We start from the raw sequence: 27,905 nt of genomic DNA, 5'->3' as shown, positions 1-27,905 counted from the left end.
ACTATGTAGGTTTTGCAGCTTCATATAACTTAAGATTCAACGCGCTCAACATGCAAGGGAATTGGTTTTTGGATACCCACTCGTTCGCTAACGCTTCACAAAGTGACTTGAATTCATAATCCCCATACGCCTTAAGACTCTTGTTGTCGATGTCGAGAATCAAATACGAGTTATTCTCTCGTGGAATTAAGTTGGAGGACAACTTTAATCTCGATGATAGTTCATCTGGACGAATGGTACTGGGCAAAAACTCAATTGAATAACCAAAATATCGAGATATAGTAATTAGAATGTCTCTAGATTTTTGTGTGTAAACATCTCTTAACCTGGATATTCTTTTCGTTAATGCATCCACTTGTGACTGTAGCGCTGCCTTATCGTCCTCCTGTCTTGCAAAAAGAGCTTTAGGAACGAGGTCAGTGCTTGGACGATGGCTAACGTACTTTCCAATCAAAGCATCATTTTCGGCTCGAAGAGCATCGAGAGTTGCTCGCTTCACAAACTGGTCCTTAGATAATAAATTATTCTTCAATTCAAGAACTTTGACCGACTCTTGCTTTTCATGAATGATTTCCAATGACGCTAGCTTTTGTTTTAATTCGGAGTTCAAAAGCTCCAAGTTTTTGATAGTAGACAACAACTGCACGTTTTGCTTTTCTAAATCTTCTGCAGTATGGCGAAAGCTTTTGCCCTCAGTACGTTGTCTTTTCTCGCCAATCTGCAAGGCGCTGGTGCCCGAATTTCGAGTTTGCTCGTCTAGTTTCCGTTTGTATTGATCAACCAAGTTCTCCAAGTTCGTAATATATTGTTGCATAGTTTTATCTTGATGCTTAGACTCATCTCTGGAATTCAAAATTTCTTCCAAATCCTTCAACAGTTTTCTCAAATGTGCAACTTCAGCTGTAAGCAAGGTTTTCTCTCTTTCTAATTCTATTATTCGATTGGACGAAATCTCATTTTTTGCTTGACCTTTTTGTATTATTGGTAAATACTCTTCTTCTATCAGTCTCGATACGTCCTCTAGTTCTTGTTTCAATTCGTTTGACTCAATCGTTTTGAAATTGTATTTTTCCTTTAGTGCTAAATTTTGTGCCTGAAGCTGTCTAAATTTGTTTATGAAATTTTGCACCTTCAAGAACTTTGTAACGTCGAGATCTTCCGGGTCATACCCACCATCATCATCATCATCATCATCAACAATAGTCCTTTCCAAGGTTCGGAAGTAATCGTTGTATTTTGTTTCTAGCTCTAGCTTTTCCACTTCCAATTTTTGATACTTACACTTGAGCTCCTCAAGTTGGTCCTGAACCTTAACCAAACTCATGTTTTTCTGTTTCAACAATTCTATAGATGTCTGTTTTTGTAAAAGCTGATCAATTCGAAGTTGTAGTTGGTTGTTTGTTTTCTGTAAGCTTGCATTTTTGCTCATTAAGATCTGATTATTCTTAAACACTGACTCGTCATTCTTGAAAAGCTGGCTGTATTGCTCTTGCTCGGAGACAAGTCGTTCGTTTGATTCCTGCAATGTCTGTATGGTTTGATCACGATTCTTCAATTCGTTGCTCAACTCGTCATTGATTTTTATTTGAGAATTCCAATCGGCAGTCACTTGCTTGTGTTTTCTGATCAACCTGTCATTTTTATCAACTAGGCTGCGGTAATCAGACTCCAATTTGCTATTCCTAGATCTCAATTGCTTGTATTTTTCATTCAACTCATTCAATTGAGCTTGCGAGGTATCATTCGAGTTGTCAATTTTGGAGCTCAACTGTTCATTTTCTTTATATACAAATTCCATGTTTAGCTTGAGCTCTTCTAATTCCTTGTTTTTTTGTTTGATGGTTTCCTCGTACTTTGATGCAATCGTGGCTTTCTCTTTAGCCCATAATTCTTTCTCAGTCTTGAATGATTTTATCTCGAATTCGAGTTTGGATAGGTAAAGCTTAGAGTCAAGCTTTGAAGTTTCTGCAGCATAGTTTTTGAGAAAGCTATTCAGAGCAGATGGTGACTCAACGAATGGCGACGATGTGGGGTCTGTCATTAGTGGTGGTGGTAGTGGTGGTGGTAGTGGTGGTGGTAGTGGTGGTGGTAGTGTGTGCCTTCCCTTCTGTAACTATGTTTCTGCGTCTCTGTGTGTGTATATTTTTCAATGTCTCGTCTGTAAATTTTTGTATGGTCATTTACTTTTGTCGCAAATTCAAATCACACGACATTACCTATTCCTAGACATGTGACAAGTTCGTGGCGACTTGGTTGATCCTATTGGAAAAACCCACACATTTTGTTTGCATAGATCTACGCCCAACAGGGAACCAACCTAACATGTCCAAAATGTACGTACGATGGTATCCTAATGTAGCAAATCTCCATATACTAACATCCCTTCAGTCCAAGAAATTTCAAATTATTAGAAGAATTAGAGAAAGGTGAGAAAGGTCTAGGCGCAGAGTCCATTTCGTACGGGTTGACCAATCAAGATGATATAACAATGACTTACTGGAATGGAACCATCATTGGCCCACCACACTCGAACCATGAGAACAGAATATACTCGTTAAAGATCATATGCAATGAAAACTACCCCGATAAACCTCCGAAGGTTCAATTCATCAGTAAAATCAATTTGCCCTGTGTGGACTCGAATGGAAATGTTGTTGTTTCTGAGTTCGATACCTTGAAAAACTGGAAGAGATCGTACACTATGGAGACGGTGTTGTTGGAGTTGAGAAAAAGCATGGCATCGCCAAATAACAAGAAGTTGCCACAACCAGAAGAAGGATCCACGTATTGAGGGACTGATGCGGAACGGAGTCAGCAATGCTTAGCTACAGGTTCTGATTTGAAACGTGTTGCAGCAGTATATATATATATATATATATATATATAAGTTGTATATTTAAATCTAGAGTACAAAGGAGACTTGTTCCAACTGTAATTACCAGTCATGGTTAGAGCTGTCCTAGCCTGATCTCACCATATCCTGTCTCTTTCCTTCTCAGGTGCTGAGCTCTGCCTCCTTTTCCATCAAATCCCTAAGGTCCTTTTCGGCGGATAGGAAATCTTGAACATACTTCGCATATTTTGAATCCTCATCCAACAAATCTTGATTAGTCGACTCTTGCGTCACTTCGATATTTATCCACTTCTCCGCTCGAATCTTCTTACCATTCTTTTGTTCCAAAGTTGGTATTAGACATCTCTGGAAAAGTCTTTTGAAGGGCAAGCATATGAATTGAGGCAGGGTTGTATCTGTACCTGCTTTGAAAGTACATTCATGCTGCGTTAGTGACTTAAGATGGCATTGATACTTTTGTGGGTTCTCGAGCTGATCTTTGTATTGTAGCCGAGTCTCTTCAGCTGAGTATACGGGGACAGGTGGCGCCATGTGGATTTTAACTATACGGCGGCAGAGTTTGTAAAAAAGAGTCTATATGAAGTTTATCTATCGTGTGCTACCATACGCTTTTCAACTACGGAAAACAATCCTAGAAAGTTACCACATTTTGTATTTTAATAAATAATGTTTAGCAACATACTAACACCTAACATCTATACCTTCTCTCCTCTCTGCCTGTCGTAATTCAAACATCACTTGTGAAGCAACAAACAACGAAATTGATGACGCAATGAAGAATGACACACCCAGAACGGATTTGAAAATCTCTTGAATCAACTGCAATGTTCCATCCTTACCAAGACAAAAGCCCACAAGATTTGCAATCATCATCATCCATATGTTGACCACAGCTCCCAACCCACATAAATACCTGTACCACCACTCTTGATCGTACTTTCTAAAGACCATGCTGGCAGAAAGTTCAGGAATCAAAAACAAAACAATCAACCAGCCCCACATAAGTAATCTCAACTCAATATCATGCCAGATTGCCACAAAACTGAAAACCAATAAGCTGTTCAATATACGGTAACTTCCTCCTCCTCCCATGGGGACATAAATATACCTGATGACCCATCTGTTGAATGATCGATGCCATGCTCTCCAAAAAGCAAGAGCTGAAAAATTATTGTCCATACAACGAATCATGTTTTCTGGAGGGTCGATTCCATCCAATAAACTCCAGAGTCGAAACAACCTCCACGGTATCAAAAGCTTCAACCAGATTATGTTTAAATTGAAGAGCCCCAACATCGATATTTGAAATGGAGTGTCACCATCCCAGGCTTTTGTTTTGGATACGGCAACCACATACATGAAGTGTAAGATAAATTCCATAACCAATAAACAAAAGACAAACCGGAGAAAGTAGATGAAGATTCTTTTTTTATCCTTGACCGAGACCGCTTGTTGATAGTTCGATTGGTATACGTAGTCATTGAATGTTAATACAGGTCCTGCTATGAACAAGGGAGTGTACAACACGTAGGCGATGTAGTTAAATACATTGTAGTCTTCCAACGGTAATGGAGCCGTTAGTCTTTCCCGATCGTTGAGGTCAATCAATGACCCACCTTTTGCGCTTGGTATGCTCAATGTTTGTTCTCGTTCAATATAGTCAAGATTGTAGGATATCATTCGAAGTAAGGTGAAGTTGTAAAAGACATCCCATCTTTCGATGATACCTTTGAAACCCAGATCCAAAAACAGAATGCCCGACTTTTGCATTCCATACCAGTCATTCAAAAACAAAGTGGAGACCCCATATATCCATGTTGTCCAAATGGCTACTTTGCGTTGTTTAATATATTTCCCAATTGCGTAGTTTATTGCCAAATGAGCGGAGAGCTTAATTACATTCATCCCATGAGCTCCAATCAAAAAAATGACGCCAAAAACCAAATCAAAATGCGTTCTTTTCCGTATTGACAATACCGGTGTCAACACCCTCCTCAATGGCAAGTGGATCACACCGAGTAAACATAGGAGGAACAAATTATCCCTAAAGAATCTGTACTGTTGGTCCGAATTGTCAACTTTCCTTCCGAAGATCCAGCCTTTACTCAACAACCGTTCAAATCGAGGATAGTTTGGATTGGTTTCGTTTGAAGCTTCCCTAGCTGCCTTGAACATCAATGGCACAACAATGATGAAGACGATGTAGTAAAACTTGAATTCTATGGTGCCCCATTTGGAAGGGGTGGCTTTTTTCTTAGTTGCTTGTTGTCTCTTATTCTGGGCCGTTGTAGGGTCTAATCTTGTGTCTAGAGCACCCAAGGAGAAGAACTCCTTCAAATTGCTTGTAATAGACATGTCAATTGTCTCTGATGTGCAAGGAGCTTTGAGCTAACGAGGGGAAATCTATTGGTAATGGTCCTTTTTGTTTTTTTGTTTTTTTTTTTTCTTAAAGCGTGGGAAATCGCCATAAACCACACAGATAAGCCACGAAGATCTTTGTTGTACTGACAAATGAGTTCCCCTGAAGAACGCCACGAGCCAACAAGAAGGCCGAACCCAAAAGGTTGGGTTCCGCCAAGGGCCCCCTACAATCCCTATGATCCCACCGATATTCGTCCACCTGAGGGTTACCCTTCAGAATTTCAAATACCTGGCCAACAACCACAAGGATTCTCATCTATTCCCAAACAACCTACGCAATATCAAAAGGTGAACGAAACGATGGAGAGACTAAACTATACTGCGAGACCAATGTCTGATTTGTATCCAAATCAATACAAAGTTTTGCGTCGTGTTGACACAAACAAGAAGCTACATTTGGGCTCTCGATGGTTTGGAACATTGGTAGGAGGGTCAGTGATTTTCTACTTTACGTTTTTCTACAGATGGAATGAAGGTAGAGATAATGTGTTTAGCGATTTTTATCGAAGTCAGTTGTGGTTGAAGGAGAGAATATTTGGCGGTTTGAGTGATCAAGAGTATGATGACTTGCATTTCCCAAAGCTGGGATATACTGTGTTGCATAGTGTAAAGGATGCTCAGTATATACCAGATGATTTGAGAAAGACACAAGAAGGAGAGTTTGTTCTTAATAGACCTAGTGAGAGGCATTTACTTGAAGCAGAAAGAATACAACAGGAACAAGAGGAGAGAATGTTGGCAGGGTTGGATATAAAGAAACTCGACAACAAATCCAATAAGTCCGGGAAATGGTTTGGAATCTTTTGAGTAATTGTAAAACACATTTGGCTGTAGCTACTAGAGGTGTATCTTGTATAAAGTAAAACTTCTGTGAATGATTGTCCTGACTTCTCTTTTGGGTAACTGTTTTATTCGTTGCGTGTTTCATCGCAATCAAGAAAAAAAAAAAAAAACAACAAAATACGATGTGGACCATAGTAGTTACAACAACAACAACAACGAGAAGGTGCAAATATAAATACAAATACCTTCCACGCCACGCCACGCCACGCCACGCCACCATTGACACTAGCTAGCCAAAAGTGGAAAAGACAATTCTTGGTACCTTTGCAAAATGCCAGCAAATACCAGAATATCAACATTGTCAACCATATTCAACATCTTTGTCCTACTTCTGAAAATCACAATCCTATTCCTCAAGTCTTTAGTAGGACTCAGTACATATGATCGTCGCGAGAAGGCCCCTGTTTGCAAGGACAAGACCGAGCTTTATGAGCAGGTAATCGCGGCAAGAGACTTTAGTGAAATTGTATCAGCATCGGGCTACAGAGCTAGAGAGCATGTGGTGACGACAAGAGACGGTTACTTGCTTGTTGTTCACAAGTTGGAAAAGAAAAATTGCTTTACATTAACAACGAGACCAAAAGCAGTAGTATATCTACATCATGGCCTTTTAACCAATTCGGAGCTCTGGGTACTTGGGTCAACAAAACAGAAAACACTACCGTACTTACTTGTTGATGCAGGGTACGATGTGTATCTAGGGAACAACAGAGGCAACAAATATTCGAGGAAGCACTTGAATCTATCAGCTTCTGACCCACTGTTCTGGGATTTTTCGTTGGATGAGTTTTCGTACTTTGACATCCCAGATACAATTGAGTATATTCGAAAGTTGTATGAGTACAAGGAACGTGCAGGGATAACTGGACCGAGTTCTAACAACGCGGTGTCTGGTGACGGGTCACTCAAGCCACCTTCCTTTCTGAGCTCGTCTACCACATTGTCGAGCTACGAAACCCAAGACCCCATTGACATAGTTTACGTTGGGTTCTCACAAGGCTGCTCCCAGCTTATAGCAAGTTTAAGTCTTTATCCAGAGCTCAACTCTAAAATCAAGTTATTCATTGGCTTGTCCCCTGCAATCATTCCACTGAACTTGAACCATCCCGTTTTTAAACTAATAGTCAATCAGACAGCGGCAGATAACAGGTTCTTGTACAGCATATTTGGTCGTCGTGCCATAATGCCTAGTGTATCATTTTGGTCTACGATATTTGGTGCGAAATTGTACGAAAGAGTTGTGGACAAGTCGCTTTCCTTGTTGTTTGGATGGACTGGGGAAAACATCAGCCAAGATCAGAAGCGGATGGGATATCCCCACATGTTTTCCAACTCTCTGGTCAAGTCCTTAGTCCACTGGTTTCAAATAATAAAAGCCGAAAGATTTCAGATGTTTGATGAGACTTGCTCGTGTGGACTAACTAAATTGAGTTCGTTGTCGGGTAAATCGAAGGAAAAGGGAAACAGAGTGACTCCATTTCCTATAGCCGACCACTTGAATGTTCCCATGTACATGTTTTACGGTGACGCGGATATATTGGTTGATATCGAAAAGACCAGGACTTTAATTGTTGATGGTAATCCCTTAATGCGAGATAAATTGAAGGTTGAGTTGTGTAGAAGCTATGAGCACATGGACACGTTATGGGGGAGTTGTGTTTACGAAGATGTTTTCGAAAAGATTTTAAAGGAGTTGGATAACTTCGATGGAGTGTCTAGTTCTTAACTTGTGTTATTATAGAGTGTATAGTAGAGAATAATAAGAGGAACTGCGTTGTATGCAACGTCAGCAAACTTGAATACCAGTGAACAGTGTAAAAGTTCATAATTGGGGCTTTTCCTTATAAGAGAATTCAGCAAGTGCTGGTACTCTAAAATCTGTTTCCCAATTTTTTGCACCCAGGTTACTCAAAGTTAACATTCCAATAATCCCATATCAAAAACTGATTATTAAAGAAAACACTTGAAAACACTTGTTCATCTAGACAACAGGCTATAGCCAAGGATGACCAAACCTACTTATCAGATACACGAGTTGATGAACTTGCGTCATGGCTACTACTATGATATTCAACTTCCAGATTTGCTCCTTCCTCGTCAGAAGAAACAAAACACACAACAACAGAATCCCCACATGGTGACCTTGGATTATAAATCAGGCAAACTATTCCCGGTTTCATCTTTCGTGCTATTGCAGACAGATACAATGCATTCGAATATGCAAACAGCTTCGAAAATATGCCCGCCTACATGGTCACCACCTTTGTCGTCCCCGCCTAGACCCTTATCGCCAACATTTCAGCAAATGGACTACAGGTTCCAGGGGTTAATGGTCCCCATTCTCAACATTGACCAGGAGCTTGCAGTTCAAATCAAGTCCTCACCATGGGAGAGTCACCGTCAAGTTCAAAGGTCGCCTAGGTGGTACAACAGCCCCATCAGTCCCGCAGACCCGCCACCACAGAATAAGCCAAAGGATGTGGTTTTGGAAAAATCCGCTAACGTGATCTCAAGCGAGGAGGACACTACATCCAGTGATGAAGACATTGTTATCCAAATACATTCATCCAGCCCTCAAAGAGAGCTTAATTAGCCTTTGGTAGCAGACATTGGAAGAGAAAAGAAAAAAAGAAAAACGTACACAGCTGGTATTCAATTCACATTTAAAAAAAAAAAACAACATGTCATTAGGAGTATAGGAAAGAGAATGAATAATGAGCAGATTTTCGAAGATGAAGATGATTGGCTTTACTTGAGACTTGAAATGTGTGTATAAAGAACTGGTGCAATTAATGCGTACTCTTACTAACTCTTACTAACCCTATTTCCAGCTTTCCTGATCCAAAGATACAACACGATGAAGCCAAACTCAAACAGTATGAGAAGGTAGACATTGATTTGATAACGTGGAAAACACTAATAATGAGCAGCTTGAATAAGGTGTATGGATTGATTGGAGAGTCATCGCCGTTTGACATTCCAGTCAAGTTGTCTACGAAATCCACTATCCTCAAAATACAGATCCAAGACGAGGAAAAGTTTAGCAACAGTTTTTTGAGTTACGCTTTTGATTTGAGCAAGTACACAGATGTGGATGTTGACTGTTGCATTAAAATTGCGAAGAAGGCTCGTCACGTTGCATTGGTGATAGAAGAGAAGTAGTGTCGAAAAAGACGTAATTTTATAGCATAGAATTGAGTATGATCTTTCAATGACTGGTGAGTTCGTTACCCTATTCCTTCCCTCACACCACTTACTTCGTAGCCTCGTCAGTCTGCAAACATTCTACGAAAAAAGGTCCGTGAACACAGCCTTGCAATGGACAATCATTGTTAACCGCTGGCAAAACGGAAATGCGAAAAAAAATAAATAATAAAAAAAAAAAAAAAACTAGAAAACAAAAGTTGACAAGGCTTTCTCCAGCTACTTCAAAAAGAGCCGTTCATACGACATCAACTTCAGATGAGCAAAACATTGAAGCCGAATTGATTATTAAGAGAGAAAAGAACCAAATCCAAGTAAATCATGAAGTACACAACCATTCTACTACTATTAAGTGCATGGGTTTCTATAGTATGTGCTTTTACGCCCGAAATATCGGTCACCGAATCTGACTCTATTTCCAAGTTGATACGATATTTTGACGATTCATCAAACATTTTGATCATGAGGGATAACAAGGCTTTCATTTCATTTGACGATGGGAAACTGTTTGAACAGGTGAAGGGAATTGAGGATAAGGTCGTCAGTATCCAATTTGATCCATTTGTCAAAGATCGAGCATTCATTTTAACAATGACCAAAACCCACTTTGTAACAAATGACCAAGGTAAGTCTTGGTCAAAGTTTACTTCTGATGTTTACGATTTCGATGGGAATGGGTTGGCTTCAGTACCGAAATTGGAATTTAATGCAGCCGACCCAAATTTGTTGCTCATGTCGAATTACCAGTGCCCTGATGAAAACTATAATCACAAATGTGAGCATGTATTCCACTACACTAAAGATGGTTTCAAGTCAGCGTCTAAAAAGTTGCCAATCAATGCTCATGTCTGTAGGTTTGCAAGGGCCACCAAGGAGTCTGGAATTGCAAATTCGCAAACTATCTATTGTTCCGAAAATGAACTCAATTCACACAAGCACATTGTTAAATCGCGTCTTTACAAGTCTGATGATTTTTTCAAGAATAGAAAAGAGTTTGATTTGACTGAAACTGGTAATGGTGCGATAATTGACATTAAAGTGGAGGAGAATTTCATGACTGTTGTGATGAGAAACGACAAATTTAATGAGAAATCCAGGGTGGACATGTATGTGTCCAAGGACGGGAAAGATTTTCTTAAAGCTGACTTGCAGGTGGATGTCAAGTATGGGGTGATGTCGTTCCATGCTTCATCGCCATCAGCGCTATTTCTTCTGACTATGTCATATGGAAGGGGCTCCTCTCGGGCTTCCAAATTGTTTAGGTCGGATTCATTGGGATTGCATTTCACTGAAGTTCTCGACAATATTGCTAGCGATGTTGTATTGAAAGTGGAAAACATTGACGGCGCTTGGCTTGCTGATGTTCAGGTTGAAAGTGAAGAAGATGCTCCAAAGTCGCTATTGGATATCATATTTGGAGGCGGGAAATCAAAGGACGTGATAACAAAGTATTCATTCAACGACGGTGATGATTGGATTCCTCTAAAACTGAATAGCCCTAATTGTAAAATTGAGGATGGGTGTTCTGTGCACTTGTGGTCATTTAGCGAGCTAGGTGGTGAAGGAAAATTTGTGACAGGACCAACTCCAGGAATCTTGATGGGAGTGGGAACAGAAGGAAAGCACCTTACCCACGATATTAGTGAAATGAAAACATTTGTGTCTCGTGATGGGGGATATTCGTGGGACTTGGTGTTGGAGGAAGCTTGTGTATTTTCTTTTGGTGACCAAGGGAATGTCATGTTAGCAATGCCTTATGCTGGAGTGAAAAGGACTGATCCGGGAAAATTTTTTTACTATTCATTGAATCAAGGCAAGGACTGGGAAAAAGTGGAAATCAAAGATGCAGTTTATATTTTGGATTTTATCACTTCTGTCGATGGCTCTTCAAGAAAGTTCTTGATCCACGGAATCAAACCAGATTTTAATACGGGTGATGATAAGGAGTTGTTGTACCATATTGATTTCTCGAAAGCTTATGGTGGCAAAACATGTAAAGACAGTGATTTTGAAGACATTTACGCGAGACAAGTTCCTGATAATATACAACTTTGTGCCTATGGTCACAAGGAGAAATTCCACAGAAGAAAACAAGACGCTGAATGTTTTGTTGACAAATTATTTGAAGATGTTCGTGTATATGATGAACCATGCCAATGTGTTGAAAACGATTTTGAGTGTGCCTTGGGATTCAAACCAAGTGAAAAAGGTGGCAATCAGTGTGTTCCTGATCCAAAAATGATTGCAAAGTTGTGTGAAGGGAAAGATGTTCTCGAAATCTACGACAAGTCTAAGATCAATGGCAACTTGTGTGAATTGAGAAGCAAGAAATTGGAGGATTTCGCCACCAAGGAAAAGATCAAGTGTGCTGACTACACAAAGCCTAAAGATGATCCAAGTGGTGATACTCAAGAAATCAAGATCACAACTAGTGACTTTGAAGGGAAATTGGCACAGTATGCTTATCTCGGAAACAATGACAAAACCCTCGCCGACAATGTCGTCATGAAGACCAATGAGGATAGCATATTTGTGTCCACTAACGGGGGAGTCAGTTTTGTCAAGGCTCCGATTCACGATAAGATTCTTGGGTTTTATACGGGATTGTTACCAGGCCAAATTGTCCTCGTGTCCGATACTGATGTTCAGTATTATTCGGAGGATGGAGCTGAAACTTTCCACAGAATTACAACTCCCAATAAATTTGTCCCTGTTGTACGAAAAGCAGTGGCTTTCCACAAGACTGATGCTTCAAAGTTTTTGTGGCTTGGTGGTGACTGTGATGGGGGTGATTACAATTGTAAAGCTTCTGCATACGTCACTACCAACTATGGACAATCGTTCAATAAGATATTGGATAATGTTGTTGCTTGTGATTACGTTGGTCCCATTTTCAGAAAACCAGTTGACAATTTGATATTCTGTACCAAGATTGAAAGTGACGGGAAAAAGAGCTTGTATTCGATTGATGGACTGAAGAGTGCTAACAAGATTTACGATGATATTGTGGGCTATGCTGTTTCAGACACATATGTGGTGGCTGCTGTTGTTAAAGATGGTTCACTTGAAGCTAAGGTCACTGTGGACGGCAAAATCTTTGCTGATGCTGACTTTCCCAAGGATCTCAAGGTAGAACCTCATCAAGCTTATACTGTTTTGGATTCCAGTACAGGTTCTATCTTTATGCATGTTACCACTAGTGCTCAGAATGGATTCGAGTATGGATCGTTATTGAAGTCCAATTCCAACGGTACTTATTTTGTTTTGAGTTTGGACCATGTCAATAGGAACGAGGAAGGATATGTCGACTTTGATCGAATCGATGGATTGGAGGGTACAATATTGGCCAATATTGTAGCTAATTACAAAGACGGCAAAGGACAAAAGAAATTACAAACACTCATTTCCAGAAACGATGGAAGTGAATGGGACTACTTGATTCCCCCAGCTGTTGATTCAAAGGGTGCCAAGTATGGGTGCAACGGGGCCCCACTCGAGAAATGTGCATTGCACCTACATGGATTCACTGAACGCGCAGATTACAGAGATACATATTCTTCTGGTTCCGCAGTTGGATTCTTGATTGGCGTTGGTAATGTTGGCGAGTACTTGGATGACATTGCTTCTGCATCGACATTTTTAAGTACTGATGGAGGCGCCACTTGGAAAGAGGTACAGCTGGGTGTATATCAATGGGAATATGGAGACCAAGGTACAATCTTGATGTTGGTTGATGCTGTTGGTGAAACTGACAAATTTTTGTATTCATTAGATGATGGCAAATCTTGGAATGAGTACAAATTTACCGATAAACCAGTCAAGATACTAGACCTAGCAACCGTGCCCACTGATACTGCAAGAAAGTTTATAATTTTCGCCCATCATCCAAAGGACACAAGAGATACATTATCCTACTCCATCGATTTCACAAACATCTATAAACGGCAATGTCAATTGGACCTCGACAATCCCGATTCTGACGATTATGAATACTGGTCACCATCTCACCCCAACACGCCCGACAATTGTCTTTTCGGACACAAGTCGCAATACTTGCGTCGTGCAATGGGCCATTACGATTGTTTTATTGGTGGCGCTCCGTTATCCGAGGGTCATAAAGTTACTCAAAATTGTGCCTGTACTCGACGCGATTACGAATGCGATTATAACTACTACCGTGATTCCAAGGACAATACATGTAAGTTGGTTGCAGGAATGTCGGCCAGCGATCGCAAGAAGGATATGTGTAGCAAACCGGGAGCTTTCCAGTACTTTGACACTACTGGGTACAGGAAAATCCCACTTTCCACATGTGTGGGCGGCAAGCAGTACGATACATTTAGTCCTCATGCGTGCCCTGGCAAAGAGCAGGAGTTTAATGAGTATTATGGACGCGAAATTAAAGGTGGTAAATTGTTTTTCATTAGTTTTATCCCATTGATTACATTTCTTGGTACGACTTGGTTTGTGTATGATCGCGGGGTTCGTCGTAATGGTGGGTTTGAGAGATTAGGACAGATCAGGTTGAACGATCAGGACTTTGAGGAAGGGTTCAATCCAATTGAGGATAATCAAGTTGATGTTGTCGTTAACAGGATAGTTAAAGGTGGTGTATATACCGCCGCGGTGGTTTTTGCCACTTTTAAAACAATACGCAAGATTGATCGCAAAGTGTTGGAGAAGATTGGCAATATTGTGTTCAGACGGCAGCCAGGTGCGAGAAACTATGTTTCTATTCCTAACGAAGATGAAGATGAGTTGTTTGGTGATTTTGATGATGATGTCGATGAGGAATTGGCGCATGGTGCCAGGTTGAGCCAGGAGCAATTTGAGCGTCGTGATATGTTTAGGGATGATGATGATGATGATGATTTTGAGTCAAATATTGACGTTGGTGGTGGATCCTCAGCCAAAGGTGGAAAAGACACTGATGGCGATGGGAAAACAAAGGCGTCAAGTACTGAAAGACTTTTTGATATTGACGATGAAGAAGAAGGTGAAGAAAGAGCATCGTCTAAAGGTGACGATGTGGAACCTGGGTCAAAGTAGAGCGCTTTACACCATGTACAATAAATTACACATAAACATGCTTTGAGATTTTACAAGCCCTTGTAGCCATAAAATAAAACGCCGCATAAGTATTATTAAAGTAAAATGTAAAATACACATGAATTTGAAAAGAATCACAACAACAGTAAACATCGATTTTTATTTCTCCCTTTGTAAATCAATCTCATGCAACAAGTCCTCGGGATTAACACTATCAATCATATCCTGCTCATGAATCCTTTGTACATATCCCTTTCGGTTCCTCAACAACGCAAGATAAGGGATCAAATACAATAATCCAAACAACGAAGTCGATCCTAAAGCACACGCCAACGAAATACCAACAACTTTTCCCTTGGACAAGTAATGATGCAAGTTTTTCAAATCGTCAGATGATTGAAGACGGTAGTAATCGTCAATCAATATAGTCTTGACATCTCCAATTGTGGGGAACGAATTTGGAGATGTGGTGTAAACGTATGGGATCCATGAAGTACCATTGAACAAGGCCATATTGAGGAGGCCATAGTCTTTGAGTGGGAAAGTTCCGGCAACAAGCAAAATACGATCATTATCAAACAAATCCCCATTGTATGAAGATGATTTCGACAAGGTCAACAATTTCAAGTCGTGGAACACCGCGAAGTTTGAATCAGAGTATTCAATTTGGTCATCAATGCGGGACCATTTGGACCCATCGAATCCAGAAATGAATTCGTCTCCCATTGCAATCATTCTACCGCTCAGTTCCTTATTTGAACGATCATTCAAAATAAAGCGGTTGACAGGCTTGTTCAAAGCATTTAAAGCCGAGTCAGTATCAAAAGATCCGCCCTTGAAATTGTATGTAAGAAATACAACATCTTGATTATCAAGGGTCAAGTTCTTACCGGATATGAGAACTCTACTCGATGTGTAAAACTTCATATCAGTAATGACTCCGCCGATGGTGGAAGTCTGGCCAGTATTGTCATTTTGTGGATCAAGCCACCTCGTATTGGCAATATCGTAAACACACAAGGATTTGCAACTTAGTGACCCGGCAGTATCAAAGTCTCCACCAACGAGCAATTTGTTTCCGTCATCATACAACACTATCGAATTAACACTGATTGGATTGCCATTGCTATTTGAGAGTGCAGCTGGTTGGAATGACGCAAAAGTGTTGTTCTTAAGATCATATATGATGAGTCCGGTGATTTCCTCATCTTCGAGTGATACCGACGAGTTCATACCAATAAACAAGTACTCACTGTTGCCATCTGCATATAATGACTGAATGATGGTATCATTATTCCACAAAATGTCACCCTGTAGCTGTTGAATTGTATTTGACGGGTCTTTGTTACTGATGATTCCAACATTTTCAACATTACTTGAGTTGAATTTACCGCCAATGACACTGACGGAACTGTTGACGTAAAAAGATTTAGAAATGTAGCTATTGACATTTTTCGAGACGTCAATGCCAAATTTGGAAAAATTGGCACTTTGGATGTATGCTTGATCATTGGTGTAATAATCCATAACATTGAAACCGGACCCTCCGAGTACTTGCAACAGTGACGTTAATGATGCCGCTTGTGTTAAATTGAATTGACGATTAGACCACTTGAAATTGGTGTTGTCCCATGTCCTAAAGTATGAGCCTTGTGCTGAAAACACATAGTATTCAACGCCATCAATTGTGAAGCCAGCAAATTGATCAAATTCAACATCTTCGTAATCATTTCCAAAACCAAACCATTCATTGTCGTTTGACATTATCGCGAAATTATTCGCTTGTGAAGCAGTATCGTTTTTGTTGGAAAGATCCTTGACTGTGGTGCCCGTTAAACTAAATCGACCAAGCACTAACAACCCATTGTTGAGAGTAAATGTTCTTGATATGGAGTTGTTGAATGTTGCACCTTCAAATTTTTGTGTGTCCCTCTTCTTCAAAGTTGTGGGCAAGTCTATACTAGATTCATTTGATGTGGTGTTGTAAGACGAGACATTCAAAGTTATCAAATTATTATTCGACAATGTTAGGTTATTGCTGTCTGACTCAAAGTTTCCAACCAAAAATATCGAATCATCGTGGACATTGATTTCATCAACAATAGAGTCATTCGCGAAGCGACTACTCAACAAGTTGATAGACGAATTACCAATGTAGGTGTTGTTTGGACTCAAAATTGTCTTGTTGTCCATCTTGTGATGTACCAAATTTTCATCGAATTCGGAGAAATTACCCAACGAATATTCAAACAATCCATTCAATTCAATTCGAGTCAAGTTGGACCTCAATGAGCTTCTTGTGTGATTAGTATTGTTTCGATCGTAATACAGGTCCAATGACACAATATTCGCCACTACTTTGTCAACTACCATGAATGGATTTGCCGCACCAGGGGTAATAGTATCATAAAACAGAACCTCAATCCTGTTAGCGCCGTCATCAGATCCATTCAAATGGCCATGATACAAGTAATCAAACTTGACATTTTCGTTATTTTGGTGAATCAAGTTGGATGATAGTATGCCATTGTCATCACCAAATACCGTTACATTAACAATGACTCTTTGTGAGCATGAATTGTCAATTGCGCAACCTGGGGTGGTCATTATGATGGAGTACTCCCCCGAATAAGAAACATTTGGGTACAATGCAATCTTTGCTGAGGCGTCGTAACTCACCAAATAGTCGGTGTTTGTAACCGCAGCTGAAACATTTCTCACTGATTGAAAATTACCCGAAACAATCTCGGCATAATTATTGTTACTTTTTCCAAAATCACTGCCGCAATTTGGTTCATTCAATGTATTATTTCCAAACACTTGTATGGAATTTTGATACAACTCAAAACCAGAAAATGCCCCTTGTTCGCCAAACCAGTCGATAATAGTCAAGCCAATAGAGTCAAAACTAATGGAATCAACAAAGGCAAATTCCTGGAAATTGGCTCCGTACCCCAAATTCTTAGTTTTAGTGCTAGGATCGTAGTATCTAAAGTATGTTCCATCCTCTTCGTCAACGAAAACATCATCTCGATTTAGCTCAGTAGCATTATCGATGTTGTTTTCCACGTGATCGTTCAACTGGTCAAAGGCCACCAATGGACACCAAGCGTCACAATTTTGCAACTCGTTGGTTGCGGGGTCGATATATGTCAAATTCATGATACCGTTATTGGGGTAGGAGTAAATTCTAAACAACTTGATTCCGTTGTTGCTTTCGGGTATGTAGATACGAGCCTTGGTTGGAGTTACTCCTTTCATTTCGTCAGGAAGTTCAACTTTCCACTCTGCTCCGGAACTTGGAGCTGCTTCCCATATATGGTCTTCTGATGGACATATGACAAGTGAATTTTGACTGTTGTCCTTTGCATTCACAGCGGTAAACGATCCATGCCTGAGGGATATTTGTTGTTCAGCGTTTACAATAGTGGAGTTTGTTTCATTATGATGATGTGTTGAATTCGTGGTTAGATTGTGTATTAGTAAATCCGACAAGCCCAAAGTGTTGAAAGAACCACCAAACAAAATTGACCCCAAAGTCTTGTCATCCTTGTCCGCTAGCTTAGCAATTGAATTGATGGATGCATTGGTACCAAACCCTTGGAATAGTGTGGACGAAAGCTTGTTTGATGTTGTGTTGTAAATTGCTGCTCCAACGGTATTGTTGTAGGTAAAGTTACCCCCAAGATAAACCAAGTCGTTGTCAATAAAGATTGTGTTGACATGTCCATCGACCTTGTCGTCGTCTGTTATTATATCAGTGGTTGAATTTGAAGTGATGTTGTAAATTAATGGACTTTTCACCAGTTTACCATTAAATGTAGTGAAGTCACCATTTAGAATAACAGTGTTGTCGGATAGTTTGTATAGTTGATTAATTGGACCATCGAGGTCAGCATATTTTAAATTGTAATTACTTGTTGGGTCTTGCACGTAGAGACTGTTTGTGTTTGTGTTTGTATTTGAGTTTGAGTTTGTATTTGTTGATGATGATGAATTGTCTCGTTTGCCAAGTGCATTGTTTGGTGAGTTTGAAGGTAAGCTGAGTTGATCTGATGCACCTCTGTGGTTATAGAAGCTCACAGCTGAAAATGATCCAAAGAAGCCTATTCGATCTCCAATTGATCCATAATCAAGCTGTGGTTGGGTGACATTCTGGAATACAGAGCTGGAATCAGCTAGAATTGTCAGACACTTTAGTAGAAGTAGTAGTAGGATCTGTAGTAGTATATCCTTATACCAACCCATATCAAGTCCTTGTGTATCTGTATCTCAGGTTGTAGATGTTGTTTTGACAATCTGGTGATTTTGGCGACGAACTTGAAAAACAAAGATTTGATTTGGTCCTTTCGAGCAAAAAAAAAAAATAAAAAACAGAAAAGAAAAAAGAATGGAAAAGAAAAAAGTAGAAGTGTTGTTAAAACGAGTGGACAAGTAAGCTTTGATTGGTTTTGATGGTGTGATTTAGTGAAAGCTACTCAATGTAGATGTGGGACGAATGGGTTGATGGTGTGGTGTCTATATGACCTGGTGAATGAGGCTGAATGGTTTGGTTGTAAAAAGAGAAAAAGAGAGAGAGAGAAAAAAAAAAAAACACTTTAGACGAAGAAGAAGAAGAAGAAGAAGAAGAAGAAGAAGAAGTATAAAAAGTGTCTGAAGAAAGAGAATCAACAAAAAAAAAAAAAATAAAAAATAAAAATAAATTTGGTGTCTGTTTTCATTTTTTGTTTGTTTGTGTCTGGTTAAACATTGTGCACTCGTAATTTTCGCGTAGGTTTGTGTATGTAAGAGACTGTAATGTCGTTGTGGAAACAGCATTCTCCATTATTTGGCGTAGACATATACAGACTATGAACTCAGTGGGCCTGGTTTCGTATATCAGCCAAGTTAAGGCATTTGAGTATATCGGTACCTGTGCTATCTGTCGCGTCAATGTCAAGGCAAAAACACGACAGAAAGTTTGCCTTGACGAAAAAAAAAAATGAAGTGTCTGTTGTAAAGTAATGCGATTTGGGTGTTTACATAAAACAGCACAATGCAAAAGAAACGCGGGTTTGTGTAATCTCTCTGTTTTCTTCCGTGTATTAAATTTGTTTCAGACACACATATACACAGAAAGATAAGATCTAAAGACACAGAATGTTGCAAACACGACACAGTTTCTTGTATACGCACGGCTGCACTGGAATCATAGTTGAACTTGGATCCTCCCTATATGCTATAATCACTTTGATAACTGATGCCTTGAAGCTCATCGTATGTGTTTCAATGTGGTTTTAGAGTGTTCAGGAATAAGAGAAGGATCACTCTGTTTTGCTCTGCAAAGAGCAACTAAATGCCTGTGTTGATATGCACCTTCAACTCTTTCTCTGCTTCCATTTACGTTAGCAACTTGATGGAAAAGTTCTTTCAAACTCCCTTGAGCCGGCGTATACTGCTATATGTAGCCACATGCGGTCTAGCTAGTGGTAACAATTTTGGCAAAGTGCATGGCTAATTGAAATCCACTTGTTGCAATGCCCAATGAGTTGAGAGCAGAAATGCTTCTTGCAAACGCACCTGCTTCAACAAGGTTTTATTCTCAACCTTCAATTCGAAACTCTATGCTATCGACCGAAATTTTGAGGACCTTTTAGAAATTCTTTCAATGTCGAGTTATCGAAAACCGCGACATTAAAAATTCATGTCATTTCACTTTTTTTATTTTTTTCTTCTACATACTCTCTCTAGATATACGCGAGTCAACGGTAAAATATAGTACATACCCCCGCTAAATCCTCTATTTTCAAGCAATCAGCCAACTTCAATGGACTATCCCAAAGGTTTGGACCCTCATGTCTCCAAACAGCACCTACTATTTCACTCATTCTCACCACTGGTGTCTTTACAGTCATCACACAATGTTGATCTATACTTTCAGTCGATATTAAACAACGGCAATGATGCTTCATCGATATCCACCACTTTGCAAATTTTCAAGCCTTTTGGTAACAACATTAAATATGCCATACCTAATCAACAATTTAAAATCACCAATACTCAACTAATCACAAAAAGTCATGATCACTTCCCCATCAGATTTGATTCTTCTTTACCAGAAATACTATCGGTAATCACTGCTCAACAGCAGGACCGTCAACAATCACAACAACAACAACAACAACAACAACAACAGAAGCAAAGGAGAAGCCATGATGGCGTGAGTGTCTCCAGTAGAGATCTGAGTTCATCATCCACAAGTGACTCTTTGGGGAACATCCCAAACTTCGCTTCACATGATGCTCCACAGTTAGAACAGCTATTTCGCATATCTTCATTGGAACAGTACTTGCGTCATGCCGCTAAAAACGAGCAATCTAATGAAAAAGACTTGTACTTGACATTTCTCGACAAAATCATTACTTCAAACAGACCAACTGCATTTGAGACTTTTAATCACCCAGTAGCTCAAGTGTTTGTTATTGATTATGATAACGACTCGGTGGATGACTTACGCAAAATGATGGTTGAGTTTAGAAATTACAACTTTCCAAAGTATTTCCAAATTGACGACTTGTTAATGCATGTGTTTATTGTATTTGATTCATCAAAATATAATGCTAATGAATTATCAGGGTTTCAACTGAATATCAGACTGAAATTGAATATAGAATCCACTTTGCTTGCCATAAAGTCAAGCCACGATGAAAAGGGAGAACCAGAACCAGAACTAGAAACAGAGACTTTGTCATTGGTGGAGAATTGCACAATTGAAGAGCATCTACAACGGATTTCCCTCAATGATTTAACATCGTCATTTACAATACCCCAGTCAGTTGACACTTCTATTAAATTTGGAGTAAATACATTTATCAACAAGTACCTTATACCTCACATGCAGAATAAGGTACGTGCATGGGATGACCAAGTGTTGCAACCCAAGAAGTCAATAACGGGACGATTTTTTTCGGCATCTAGGAAACTTTTCAACAATAATAGTGACTCAAATTTACTTTCATCAACATCCACCACATCAGCTTCACATAGTCACACGTCATTTAATCACCGAGAGAACCAATACTACAAATCGTCACCTGAACAGATAACAAGAAAGCTTGCCGATTGGTCCTTGATGCTCAAGGATTACAAATATGCATACTCAACCTATGACATTGTACGTAAGGACTATAGTAATGAGCGAGCATGGCTTTACGTTGCGTCGACTCAGGAAATGTGTATCGTATCCCTATTGCTACAGCATACCACAAACTCAACAGTTACACCCGACAGAAACACTTTGCGTCGAATTAAACATGACATAATTGAACCGTACATGGATAATTTGTCTTATACATTCAAGTCGCGATTCAATTTGAAAACGTATAGTATAGCAAGTTTTGTGATTGTTGTTGAGTTGCTATTACTAATGAGTCAAACTTACCAGCAGTCTATTTGGTGGTTTGATCTCATTGAGAAATACTTGCATAAGCTCATTGTGGATTTCGATACTTCAATGTCTAATGCGCCTTACTCGGTAATCAAAGCGCTATTGCTAGAGAGATTGGGATACAACAGTGGGAGGTATTTCATAACATCGGGAAAATATTCAGGTCCGGATGTGGCTATGAATCAAGCAAACAAGAACAACAACCCACCAGAAGAGCAAGAAGAAGAAGAAGAAGAAGGAGTGTATGGAAACAAGCTCAAATTGCAACCAACGAAATCATCAATGGGACTGACAAAGTTCAGAATTTCGGCGTTGTGGTACTTACTTTCAATGAAGGAATGGCTTGAAGCAAAGTCGAAACTGCAAATTGATCGACTTTTGCCAAATGTGTTGGACATTTATCAAGGTCGGACCACTGGTGAGGGCCATGGTGGCACCCGCAACGCCGCGAAAGAGAGTGAATTGTGGTTCAATAGAAAAGAGTATCTATTGAGAAGAATTAGAGACGTATAGAAGATACACTTTATAGATTATATTGCATTATCAACACAACTGTGGCGCAGAGAGAAGTTGGGAGTCGTAAAACCGTTAAAGGTGCAGAGGATATATCTGACTCCTTTTATGACTCAAAATTACGAATTAAAAATTAAAAAAAAAATAAAATAAAAAGAAAAAAAGAAAAAACAAATGTTTATATCAATAGCGATGCGGCATTAACATTCTTTGTTCCTCCCCCTTCTCCTCTTTATTCACCCATCACCATGTCCAAATCCGAAGCGGCCATGGTATCCGATATCGACAAGCGGACAAAGGAGACACCACCTACAAATGATCTCACCATAACTACATCTTCCACATCAACATCATCATCCACCTCGCTTCTTCAACCTAAACCTCACTACTCCATCTTCCACTATCTCAATCTTGCATCAGAAAAACTAGATTCACTAGGAGTAGAAACCAGAGGAATAGAGAGGATTCTACCAAACGAACGGTCAACCAACACGACAAAATTACTAATCAGCGTCATTGGATTCTGGTTCTCGGCCTGTGGTGGACTCTCATCCATGTCATCTTTCTACCTCGGCCCCTTGTTATTCGAACTCGGATTGCGCAACACGTTAATTGCAGGACTTGTAGGCCACACGTTAGGATGCTTCATCGCGGCATATTGTTCAGTGATGGGGCCCAGATCCGGATGTCGACAAATGGTAAGTGCAAGATTCCTCTTTGGATGGTGGTTTGTGAAGTTCGTGGCGTTGGTCAATATTATTGGGGTCACTGGATGGTCAGTCGTCAATTGTGTTGTCGGTGGTCAGATTTTGGCTAGTTTGAGCGATGATCGGGTCCCGTTGTGGGCGGGGATTGTTATTATTGCTGGTGTCACGCTTCTTGTTGCAATTGGTGGGATCAAGCAGTTGTTGAGAGTGGAAACGTTTCTTAGCATACCTGTCAATTTGTCATTCTTGTTGTTGTACATTGTTGCGTCGCAGAAATTCCAATACTTGACCTTGGATGATGCCATTACTGATTCTGCCACAATCAAGGGCAACTGGCTAAGTTTCTTTTCGTTATGCTACTCCATAACTGCAACTTGGGGTGGGATTGCTTCTGACTACTACATTCTCTTTCCTGAGGATACACCAGATGTGCAAGTGTTTTGTATCACTTTGTTGGGCATTTTCCTCCCCACCACGTTTGTCGGTGTTGCTGGGTTACTCATTGGCAATGTTGCCCTTGGATACAAGCCATGGGGTGATGCATATGCGAAATGGGGAATGGGTGGATTGTTGAATGAAGCATTTAAGCCATGGGGAGGTGGCGGCAAGTTCTTGCTCGTTGTCATTTTCCTTTCGTTAATTTCAAATAATATTCTCAATACGTACTCGGCAGCATTTGGATTACAATTGGCAGGTACAGTGTTTGCAAAGATTCCGAGATGGCTTTGGGCAATTGCAATCACTGCTGTATATTTGGTGGCGGCATTAGTTGGTCGGAATGAGTTTTCAACGATTTTGGGCAATTTCTTGCCAATGATTGGATACTGGATTTCAATGTATTTCATATTGTTGCTTGAGGAAAATACCATATTCCGTACTAGCAGATTCCACCATTTGTACAAATTAGAATTTGCCAAAGATGATTCTACATCAACATCACCGTCATCTTCCATCAATGAATTGGGACAAGAGGCTGAAACCAACAGTGCCAACCCCGCCCATTTACTTCGCCGTCCCAATCATCATTACAATTTCAATATATGGAATGACTACGATAAGCTAACTCACGGGTGGGCTGCTACTGCGTCGTTTATTATTGGAGCTACTGGCGCAGCAGTGGGGATGGCACAGACATACTGGGTTGGTCCAATTGCACGTAGAATTGGCGGTGAGTATGGTGGTGATATTGCCATGTGGTTGTGTATGGGGTTTAGTGGGATAGTTTATCCTGTGTTGCGGTATGCTGAGCTAAAGTATTGCAAGAGGTGAAATTATAGAGAGAGTAGACGTAATAGACAATAAGACGGAGATAAAGTCGAATTGGAAGTAATGTAAATTCGTGAAATGTAGCCGATAATTCTCCCTTGCACAATCCCTCCATAAGTTGAAGGGATATGTATTTTTGTGGTAGTTCAATGAGTCACAAGCGGGATCTTTTGTTAAATCCATCTAGAATATTCCATCGTATATCCTACGTCCTTTGATTCAATTAGGTTTACATTTTTAGCTTGCTCAAAGACGCTCGAAGTTTCTATGCGAGGAGGCTCTAAATATAATCTGGGGCCAATAGAAATCTCAGAGTAGAGATGTAGTCAAAGCCGTGATTCGGGTAAATGCGGATGTGAATGCGCATTCGCCGCTCGAACGCAAAAGAAAAAGATACGGCGTTAGCGCGGAAACTCAATTTTCACATCAAAAGGTAGTGGCAAACTACATGCTTTGACGTGTGATGACTGAGTTTGGAGCATCTGAGTAGATGTATGGATATAGAGACGATCTTGTAGGATCTCGTGGAATCCTCAAAATATGAATGTGCTATACGGGATGCGTGGAGTAGGTATCCGTAGTGCGGGGTAACCTGATTCCAACAAAAGCTGATATTCAATTTCACCGGAATTGGGAGATTGGGAGATTGGGAGATTGGGAGATCTCAGTAGCCGCCAACTATCTCGCATGCTCTAGTTAGTCCAAGCACACCAAGTGCGCAGTCTCCTTTAGTGGTAAGTCACCTGCTTGGATTTGTAATACGCGTGTGCTGCAGCACCTCAAACGGCGACGGCGTGAGTTTGTACCGTATTTTTGTTTTCTCTCTCTCTCTCTCCGTTGCAGAGATCTCATTACACAAAGAAGACAAAATACGAAGCTTTTCCTAAAAATCTTGATTAGTCATACGAATGATTGTGGATATGAAATTTATTATACCTCCATGTACTATTTAAAAAAGGGCCAGCATGTCCTTCCAAATAAATATTCTCAGAGTAAAACTTCTTTGTTGTACCTTTACTTAATTGTATCAATTCATACATTACCAGCAAGAAGCAATCCATGACTTCGAAACCAAATTATTCCAAAACCCAATCGTTTGATGAGACAATAAGCACAATCCTACCATCGTACTCCATGTACACATCCACAGTCGGGATGAATGTCAATGTCCCCGAGGACAACGAGGACGACTTACCGCCACCGGTGTACAGTTGCAACAATTCGGAATTGTCGGCCCATACCAGCTCAGAGAGTAACCACTTGCAAGAAGCCACCACCACTTCTGCTTCCTCTTCTTCCGCCGCTTCCACCACCCCGACCTCAGTATCCGAGTCTCAAAACCGACGCGTGGCGCCGGTCAATTCAACCTCCACCATCGATGACATCCCATTGATTGTTGCTGATGAAAATGCCAACTTGATGGAGACGATATTGGATAATGTGCACCGGTTGCCTAATATGACATTTGAAAAACAAGAAATTTCCAAAGCTGTACAGCTCGAGGTGTTTTATACGAAAGACATTGGTGAAGTTGGCAAAGCGCCCGAGTTGATTGATCCGTCTATTTATGAGTATACCCAAGGAGACTTATTGAATGGATACATCACCATTAAAAACACGTCCGACAGACCCATTCCATTTGAGATGTTTTACTTGTTATTTGAGGGAAATTTCATGGTTGCTAATGAAAAGAGACCGCAGGAGTTGGAACCAGTAAAGATTCGTCGGTTTTTGGAAATGTTTGATTTTTATGGTAGTTGGAATGAGGGCCACATAAACCGATTGGTCACAGATTCCGAAAATCCATACTTATGTAAGTTCGGCAACACAACTGATCCCTTGGATGGGGCGTATTTGTACTTTGGTCCTAAGAAGGAAATCTTACCTCATCGTGTTTACAAACGGTTCTTTTCATTCAAGATTCCCAACAATCTACTTGATTCAGAATGCAGTGAGCACAGTTTGTCCAAGCATGTTGAGTTACCACCAACTATTGGATTGTCTAGATGGGAAGTTGCTCACTACCCTGAAAGAGACTTGAACAAGATTAAAGATTTTTCAATTATAAACACGTCAGTGGGGTATGGAGTAATGGCAAGATTCATTGGTAGGAAATCAACGTGGGAAGTGAATTTTGGGAAAATCGTTACTCCAAAACACAAGGATCATGCCAAGTTGGTCAATTCCAAAGGTGACGAATATATTATTTTGAAGGAGTTGACCAATTACATTCGAGTGGTTCCTACTACAAATGTCGTGACCGAGAATGAGAGGTTGATGAAGTTGGTTGAGAATAAGTTGTTGTATGACAACTTGGTCAAGCGTGTCAAGGATAAGATTGATATTGGACACCAATTGGAAAAGGCATTGGAATCAAGAACAGTTCCTGAATTGTCGCCTGATCTCACACAGGAAGAAATCGAAGCTGCCAAAATGGCCCAGTCGTACCAACACGCAGATTCAATAAGAGATATAAAGTCCAACTTGAAAAAGTTGGAGTATTACGAGGTACTCGTTCAATTGATGAAGAGGTCAATTACCGGCTTGAAAAATCAAGGAGTTTTACAAGTCAAGTCACCAAAACAAGTTTACCAAGTAAAGTACATTCCTCCGTGCAGATTCAGAGAGGAGTCGATTGAGGAGTTGGAAAAAAGCTGGAAATTGACCGTGCCCATTGAATTGACAACCATATTTCCATCAAGTGATACTAACCAAACACCACCAACAATCAAAAATATCAACGCAGAGTTGGTTGTGCACACAATGAGGTCATTGACATCTCCAATTGCCCTCGAGTTTAATCATTGCTTGATCTACAACAAGTTTCCCAACAATAGTAAGCGCGATGTTGACCTTGACACCTTCACCAACAATATTGTGCGACCATTGCAGAAGCAGTCAACAGAACTATATCACTTGTCGCAAAGGCTAGGGTTGCAAAATTTCCGGATAGAGAAACAATTGGTCGATGATTTGAAATCGATATGCAAGATTGAAGAGAAACTGAATAATTTGGTCGTGGGGGATCTTTTAGTTAATGGTGGGATATACAACTACAAAAGCAATGGCTTGAAGTGGACCAATAATGGTGATGGTGCAGCAACATCGGCTTTCAATTTGAATATCAACTTGGCGTCATTATCGTTGAAGGGAGTCCCAACTAGTGCAGCTCATGACAAGTCCTACAATAGATTTAATTTGGTGCCTGATTTCCAATCTTGTTTCATGACAAGATCGTATCACTTGAGATTGACTTTTGAGTTGAGTAATGGTGACGTTGCACGTCTCAAGGTGCCTGTTGTAGTCGAAAAAAATTAATTACAATGCAAATAGATTGAAATTAGAGTATTGTTTCCTGTATGTGGCTCCTTCTTCGATTCTATAAGGTGCATTGCATGAAGATGACGTTTACAAAGTTGAATTGTGGTTATACCGAGATGAGGTGGCTAAGCGCAAAGATTTCTGCCCATTAGGTCATGATTTTTTTCGACTTTTGAAACTATCAACGGACGTGATATATATATCCACTCACAGTGATGATTGGTGGTGCCTTATAAGTATTATGACGTAATCAGATCCTATTTCTGTTTTGGTATGGACACACAACACAATTTTTTGTAAA

The 27,905-nt window shown here is 40.1% G+C and overlaps 13 protein-coding genes across 13 annotated transcripts; 9 read left to right on the top strand and 4 right to left on the bottom strand. All coding sequences in view use genetic code 12, as the record gives it.

The window, feature by feature from the left end:
- Nucleotide 1: 1 nt before the first annotated feature.
- On the bottom strand, nt 2-2,041 carry KGF57_004569 (coiled-coil domain-containing protein; the record flags this gene model as incomplete). Its single annotated transcript, XM_051754093.1, has 1 exon — nt 2-2,041. One exon carries the CDS (start codon nt 2,039-2,041, stop codon nt 2-4), a length of 2,040 nt encoding a protein of 679 aa, XP_051606901.1.
- A 281-nt stretch (nt 2,042-2,322) lies between these two features.
- Nucleotides 2,323-2,791, top strand: KGF57_004568 (E2 ubiquitin-conjugating protein; the record flags this gene model as incomplete). Its single annotated transcript, XM_051754092.1, has 2 exons — nt 2,323-2,333; nt 2,395-2,791. 2 exons carry the CDS (start codon nt 2,323-2,325, stop codon nt 2,789-2,791), a joined length of 408 nt encoding a protein of 135 aa, XP_051606900.1.
- Nucleotides 2,792-2,995: 204 nt separating this feature from the next.
- On the bottom strand, nt 2,996-3,385 carry KGF57_004567 (uncharacterized protein; the record flags this gene model as incomplete). Its single annotated transcript, XM_051754090.1, has 1 exon — nt 2,996-3,385. One exon carries the CDS (start codon nt 3,383-3,385, stop codon nt 2,996-2,998), a length of 390 nt encoding a protein of 129 aa, XP_051606899.1.
- Nucleotides 3,386-3,535: 150 nt separating this feature from the next.
- GUP1 (O-acyltransferase) lies at nt 3,536-5,209 on the bottom strand (the record flags this gene model as incomplete). The annotated part of the gene is made up of 1 exon (XM_051754089.1): nt 3,536-5,209. The coding sequence occupies one exon, from the start codon at nt 5,207-5,209 to the stop codon at nt 3,536-3,538; it is 1,674 nt and encodes a 557-aa protein (XP_051606898.1).
- A 156-nt stretch (nt 5,210-5,365) lies between these two features.
- MCU1 (Mcu1p) lies at nt 5,366-6,082 on the top strand (the record flags this gene model as incomplete). The annotated part of the gene is made up of 1 exon (XM_051754088.1): nt 5,366-6,082. The coding sequence occupies one exon, from the start codon at nt 5,366-5,368 to the stop codon at nt 6,080-6,082; it is 717 nt and encodes a 238-aa protein (XP_051606897.1).
- Nucleotides 6,083-6,389: 307 nt separating this feature from the next.
- On the top strand, nt 6,390-7,844 carry TGL99 (Tgl99p; the record flags this gene model as incomplete). The annotated part of the gene is made up of 1 exon (XM_051754087.1): nt 6,390-7,844. One exon carries the CDS (start codon nt 6,390-6,392, stop codon nt 7,842-7,844), a length of 1,455 nt encoding a protein of 484 aa, XP_051606896.1.
- A 279-nt stretch (nt 7,845-8,123) lies between these two features.
- Nucleotides 8,124-8,711, top strand: KGF57_004563 (uncharacterized protein; the record flags this gene model as incomplete). Its single annotated transcript, XM_051754086.1, has 1 exon — nt 8,124-8,711. One exon carries the CDS (start codon nt 8,124-8,126, stop codon nt 8,709-8,711), a length of 588 nt encoding a protein of 195 aa, XP_051606895.1.
- A 114-nt stretch (nt 8,712-8,825) lies between these two features.
- On the top strand, nt 8,826-9,280 carry KGF57_004562 (uncharacterized protein; the record flags this gene model as incomplete). Its single annotated transcript, XM_051754085.1, has 2 exons — nt 8,826-8,884; nt 8,950-9,280. The coding sequence occupies 2 exons, from the start codon at nt 8,826-8,828 to the stop codon at nt 9,278-9,280; spliced, it is 390 nt and encodes a 129-aa protein (XP_051606894.1).
- A 363-nt stretch (nt 9,281-9,643) lies between these two features.
- PEP1 (type I sorting receptor) lies at nt 9,644-14,371 on the top strand (the record flags this gene model as incomplete). Its single annotated transcript, XM_051754084.1, has 1 exon — nt 9,644-14,371. The coding sequence occupies one exon, from the start codon at nt 9,644-9,646 to the stop codon at nt 14,369-14,371; it is 4,728 nt and encodes a 1,575-aa protein (XP_051606893.1).
- A 159-nt stretch (nt 14,372-14,530) lies between these two features.
- Nucleotides 14,531-18,619, bottom strand: RAX2 (Rax2p; the record flags this gene model as incomplete). The annotated part of the gene is made up of 1 exon (XM_051754083.1): nt 14,531-18,619. The coding sequence occupies one exon, from the start codon at nt 18,617-18,619 to the stop codon at nt 14,531-14,533; it is 4,089 nt and encodes a 1,362-aa protein (XP_051606892.1).
- A 1,558-nt stretch (nt 18,620-20,177) lies between these two features.
- Nucleotides 20,178-22,310, top strand: GSG1 (Gsg1p; the record flags this gene model as incomplete). Its single annotated transcript, XM_051754082.1, has 1 exon — nt 20,178-22,310. The coding sequence occupies one exon, from the start codon at nt 20,178-20,180 to the stop codon at nt 22,308-22,310; it is 2,133 nt and encodes a 710-aa protein (XP_051606891.1).
- A 248-nt stretch (nt 22,311-22,558) lies between these two features.
- On the top strand, nt 22,559-24,286 carry KGF57_004558 (uncharacterized protein; the record flags this gene model as incomplete). Its single annotated transcript, XM_051754081.1, has 1 exon — nt 22,559-24,286. The coding sequence occupies one exon, from the start codon at nt 22,559-22,561 to the stop codon at nt 24,284-24,286; it is 1,728 nt and encodes a 575-aa protein (XP_051606890.1).
- Nucleotides 24,287-25,342: 1,056 nt separating this feature from the next.
- Nucleotides 25,343-27,601, top strand: BUL1 (Bul1p; the record flags this gene model as incomplete). The annotated part of the gene is made up of 1 exon (XM_051754079.1): nt 25,343-27,601. One exon carries the CDS (start codon nt 25,343-25,345, stop codon nt 27,599-27,601), a length of 2,259 nt encoding a protein of 752 aa, XP_051606889.1.
- Nucleotides 27,602-27,905: the final 304 nt, after the last annotated feature.

The sequence above is a fragment of the Candida theae genome (genome assembly GCF_024610275.1).
Source record: "Candida theae strain CBS 12239 chromosome Unknown scaffold18, whole genome shotgun sequence".
Taxonomy (NCBI): domain Eukaryota; kingdom Fungi; phylum Ascomycota; class Pichiomycetes; order Serinales; family Debaryomycetaceae; genus Lodderomyces; species Lodderomyces theae.
The sequence above is the reverse complement of the archived record's forward strand: the minus strand, read 5'-3'. Positions and strand labels throughout refer to the sequence as shown.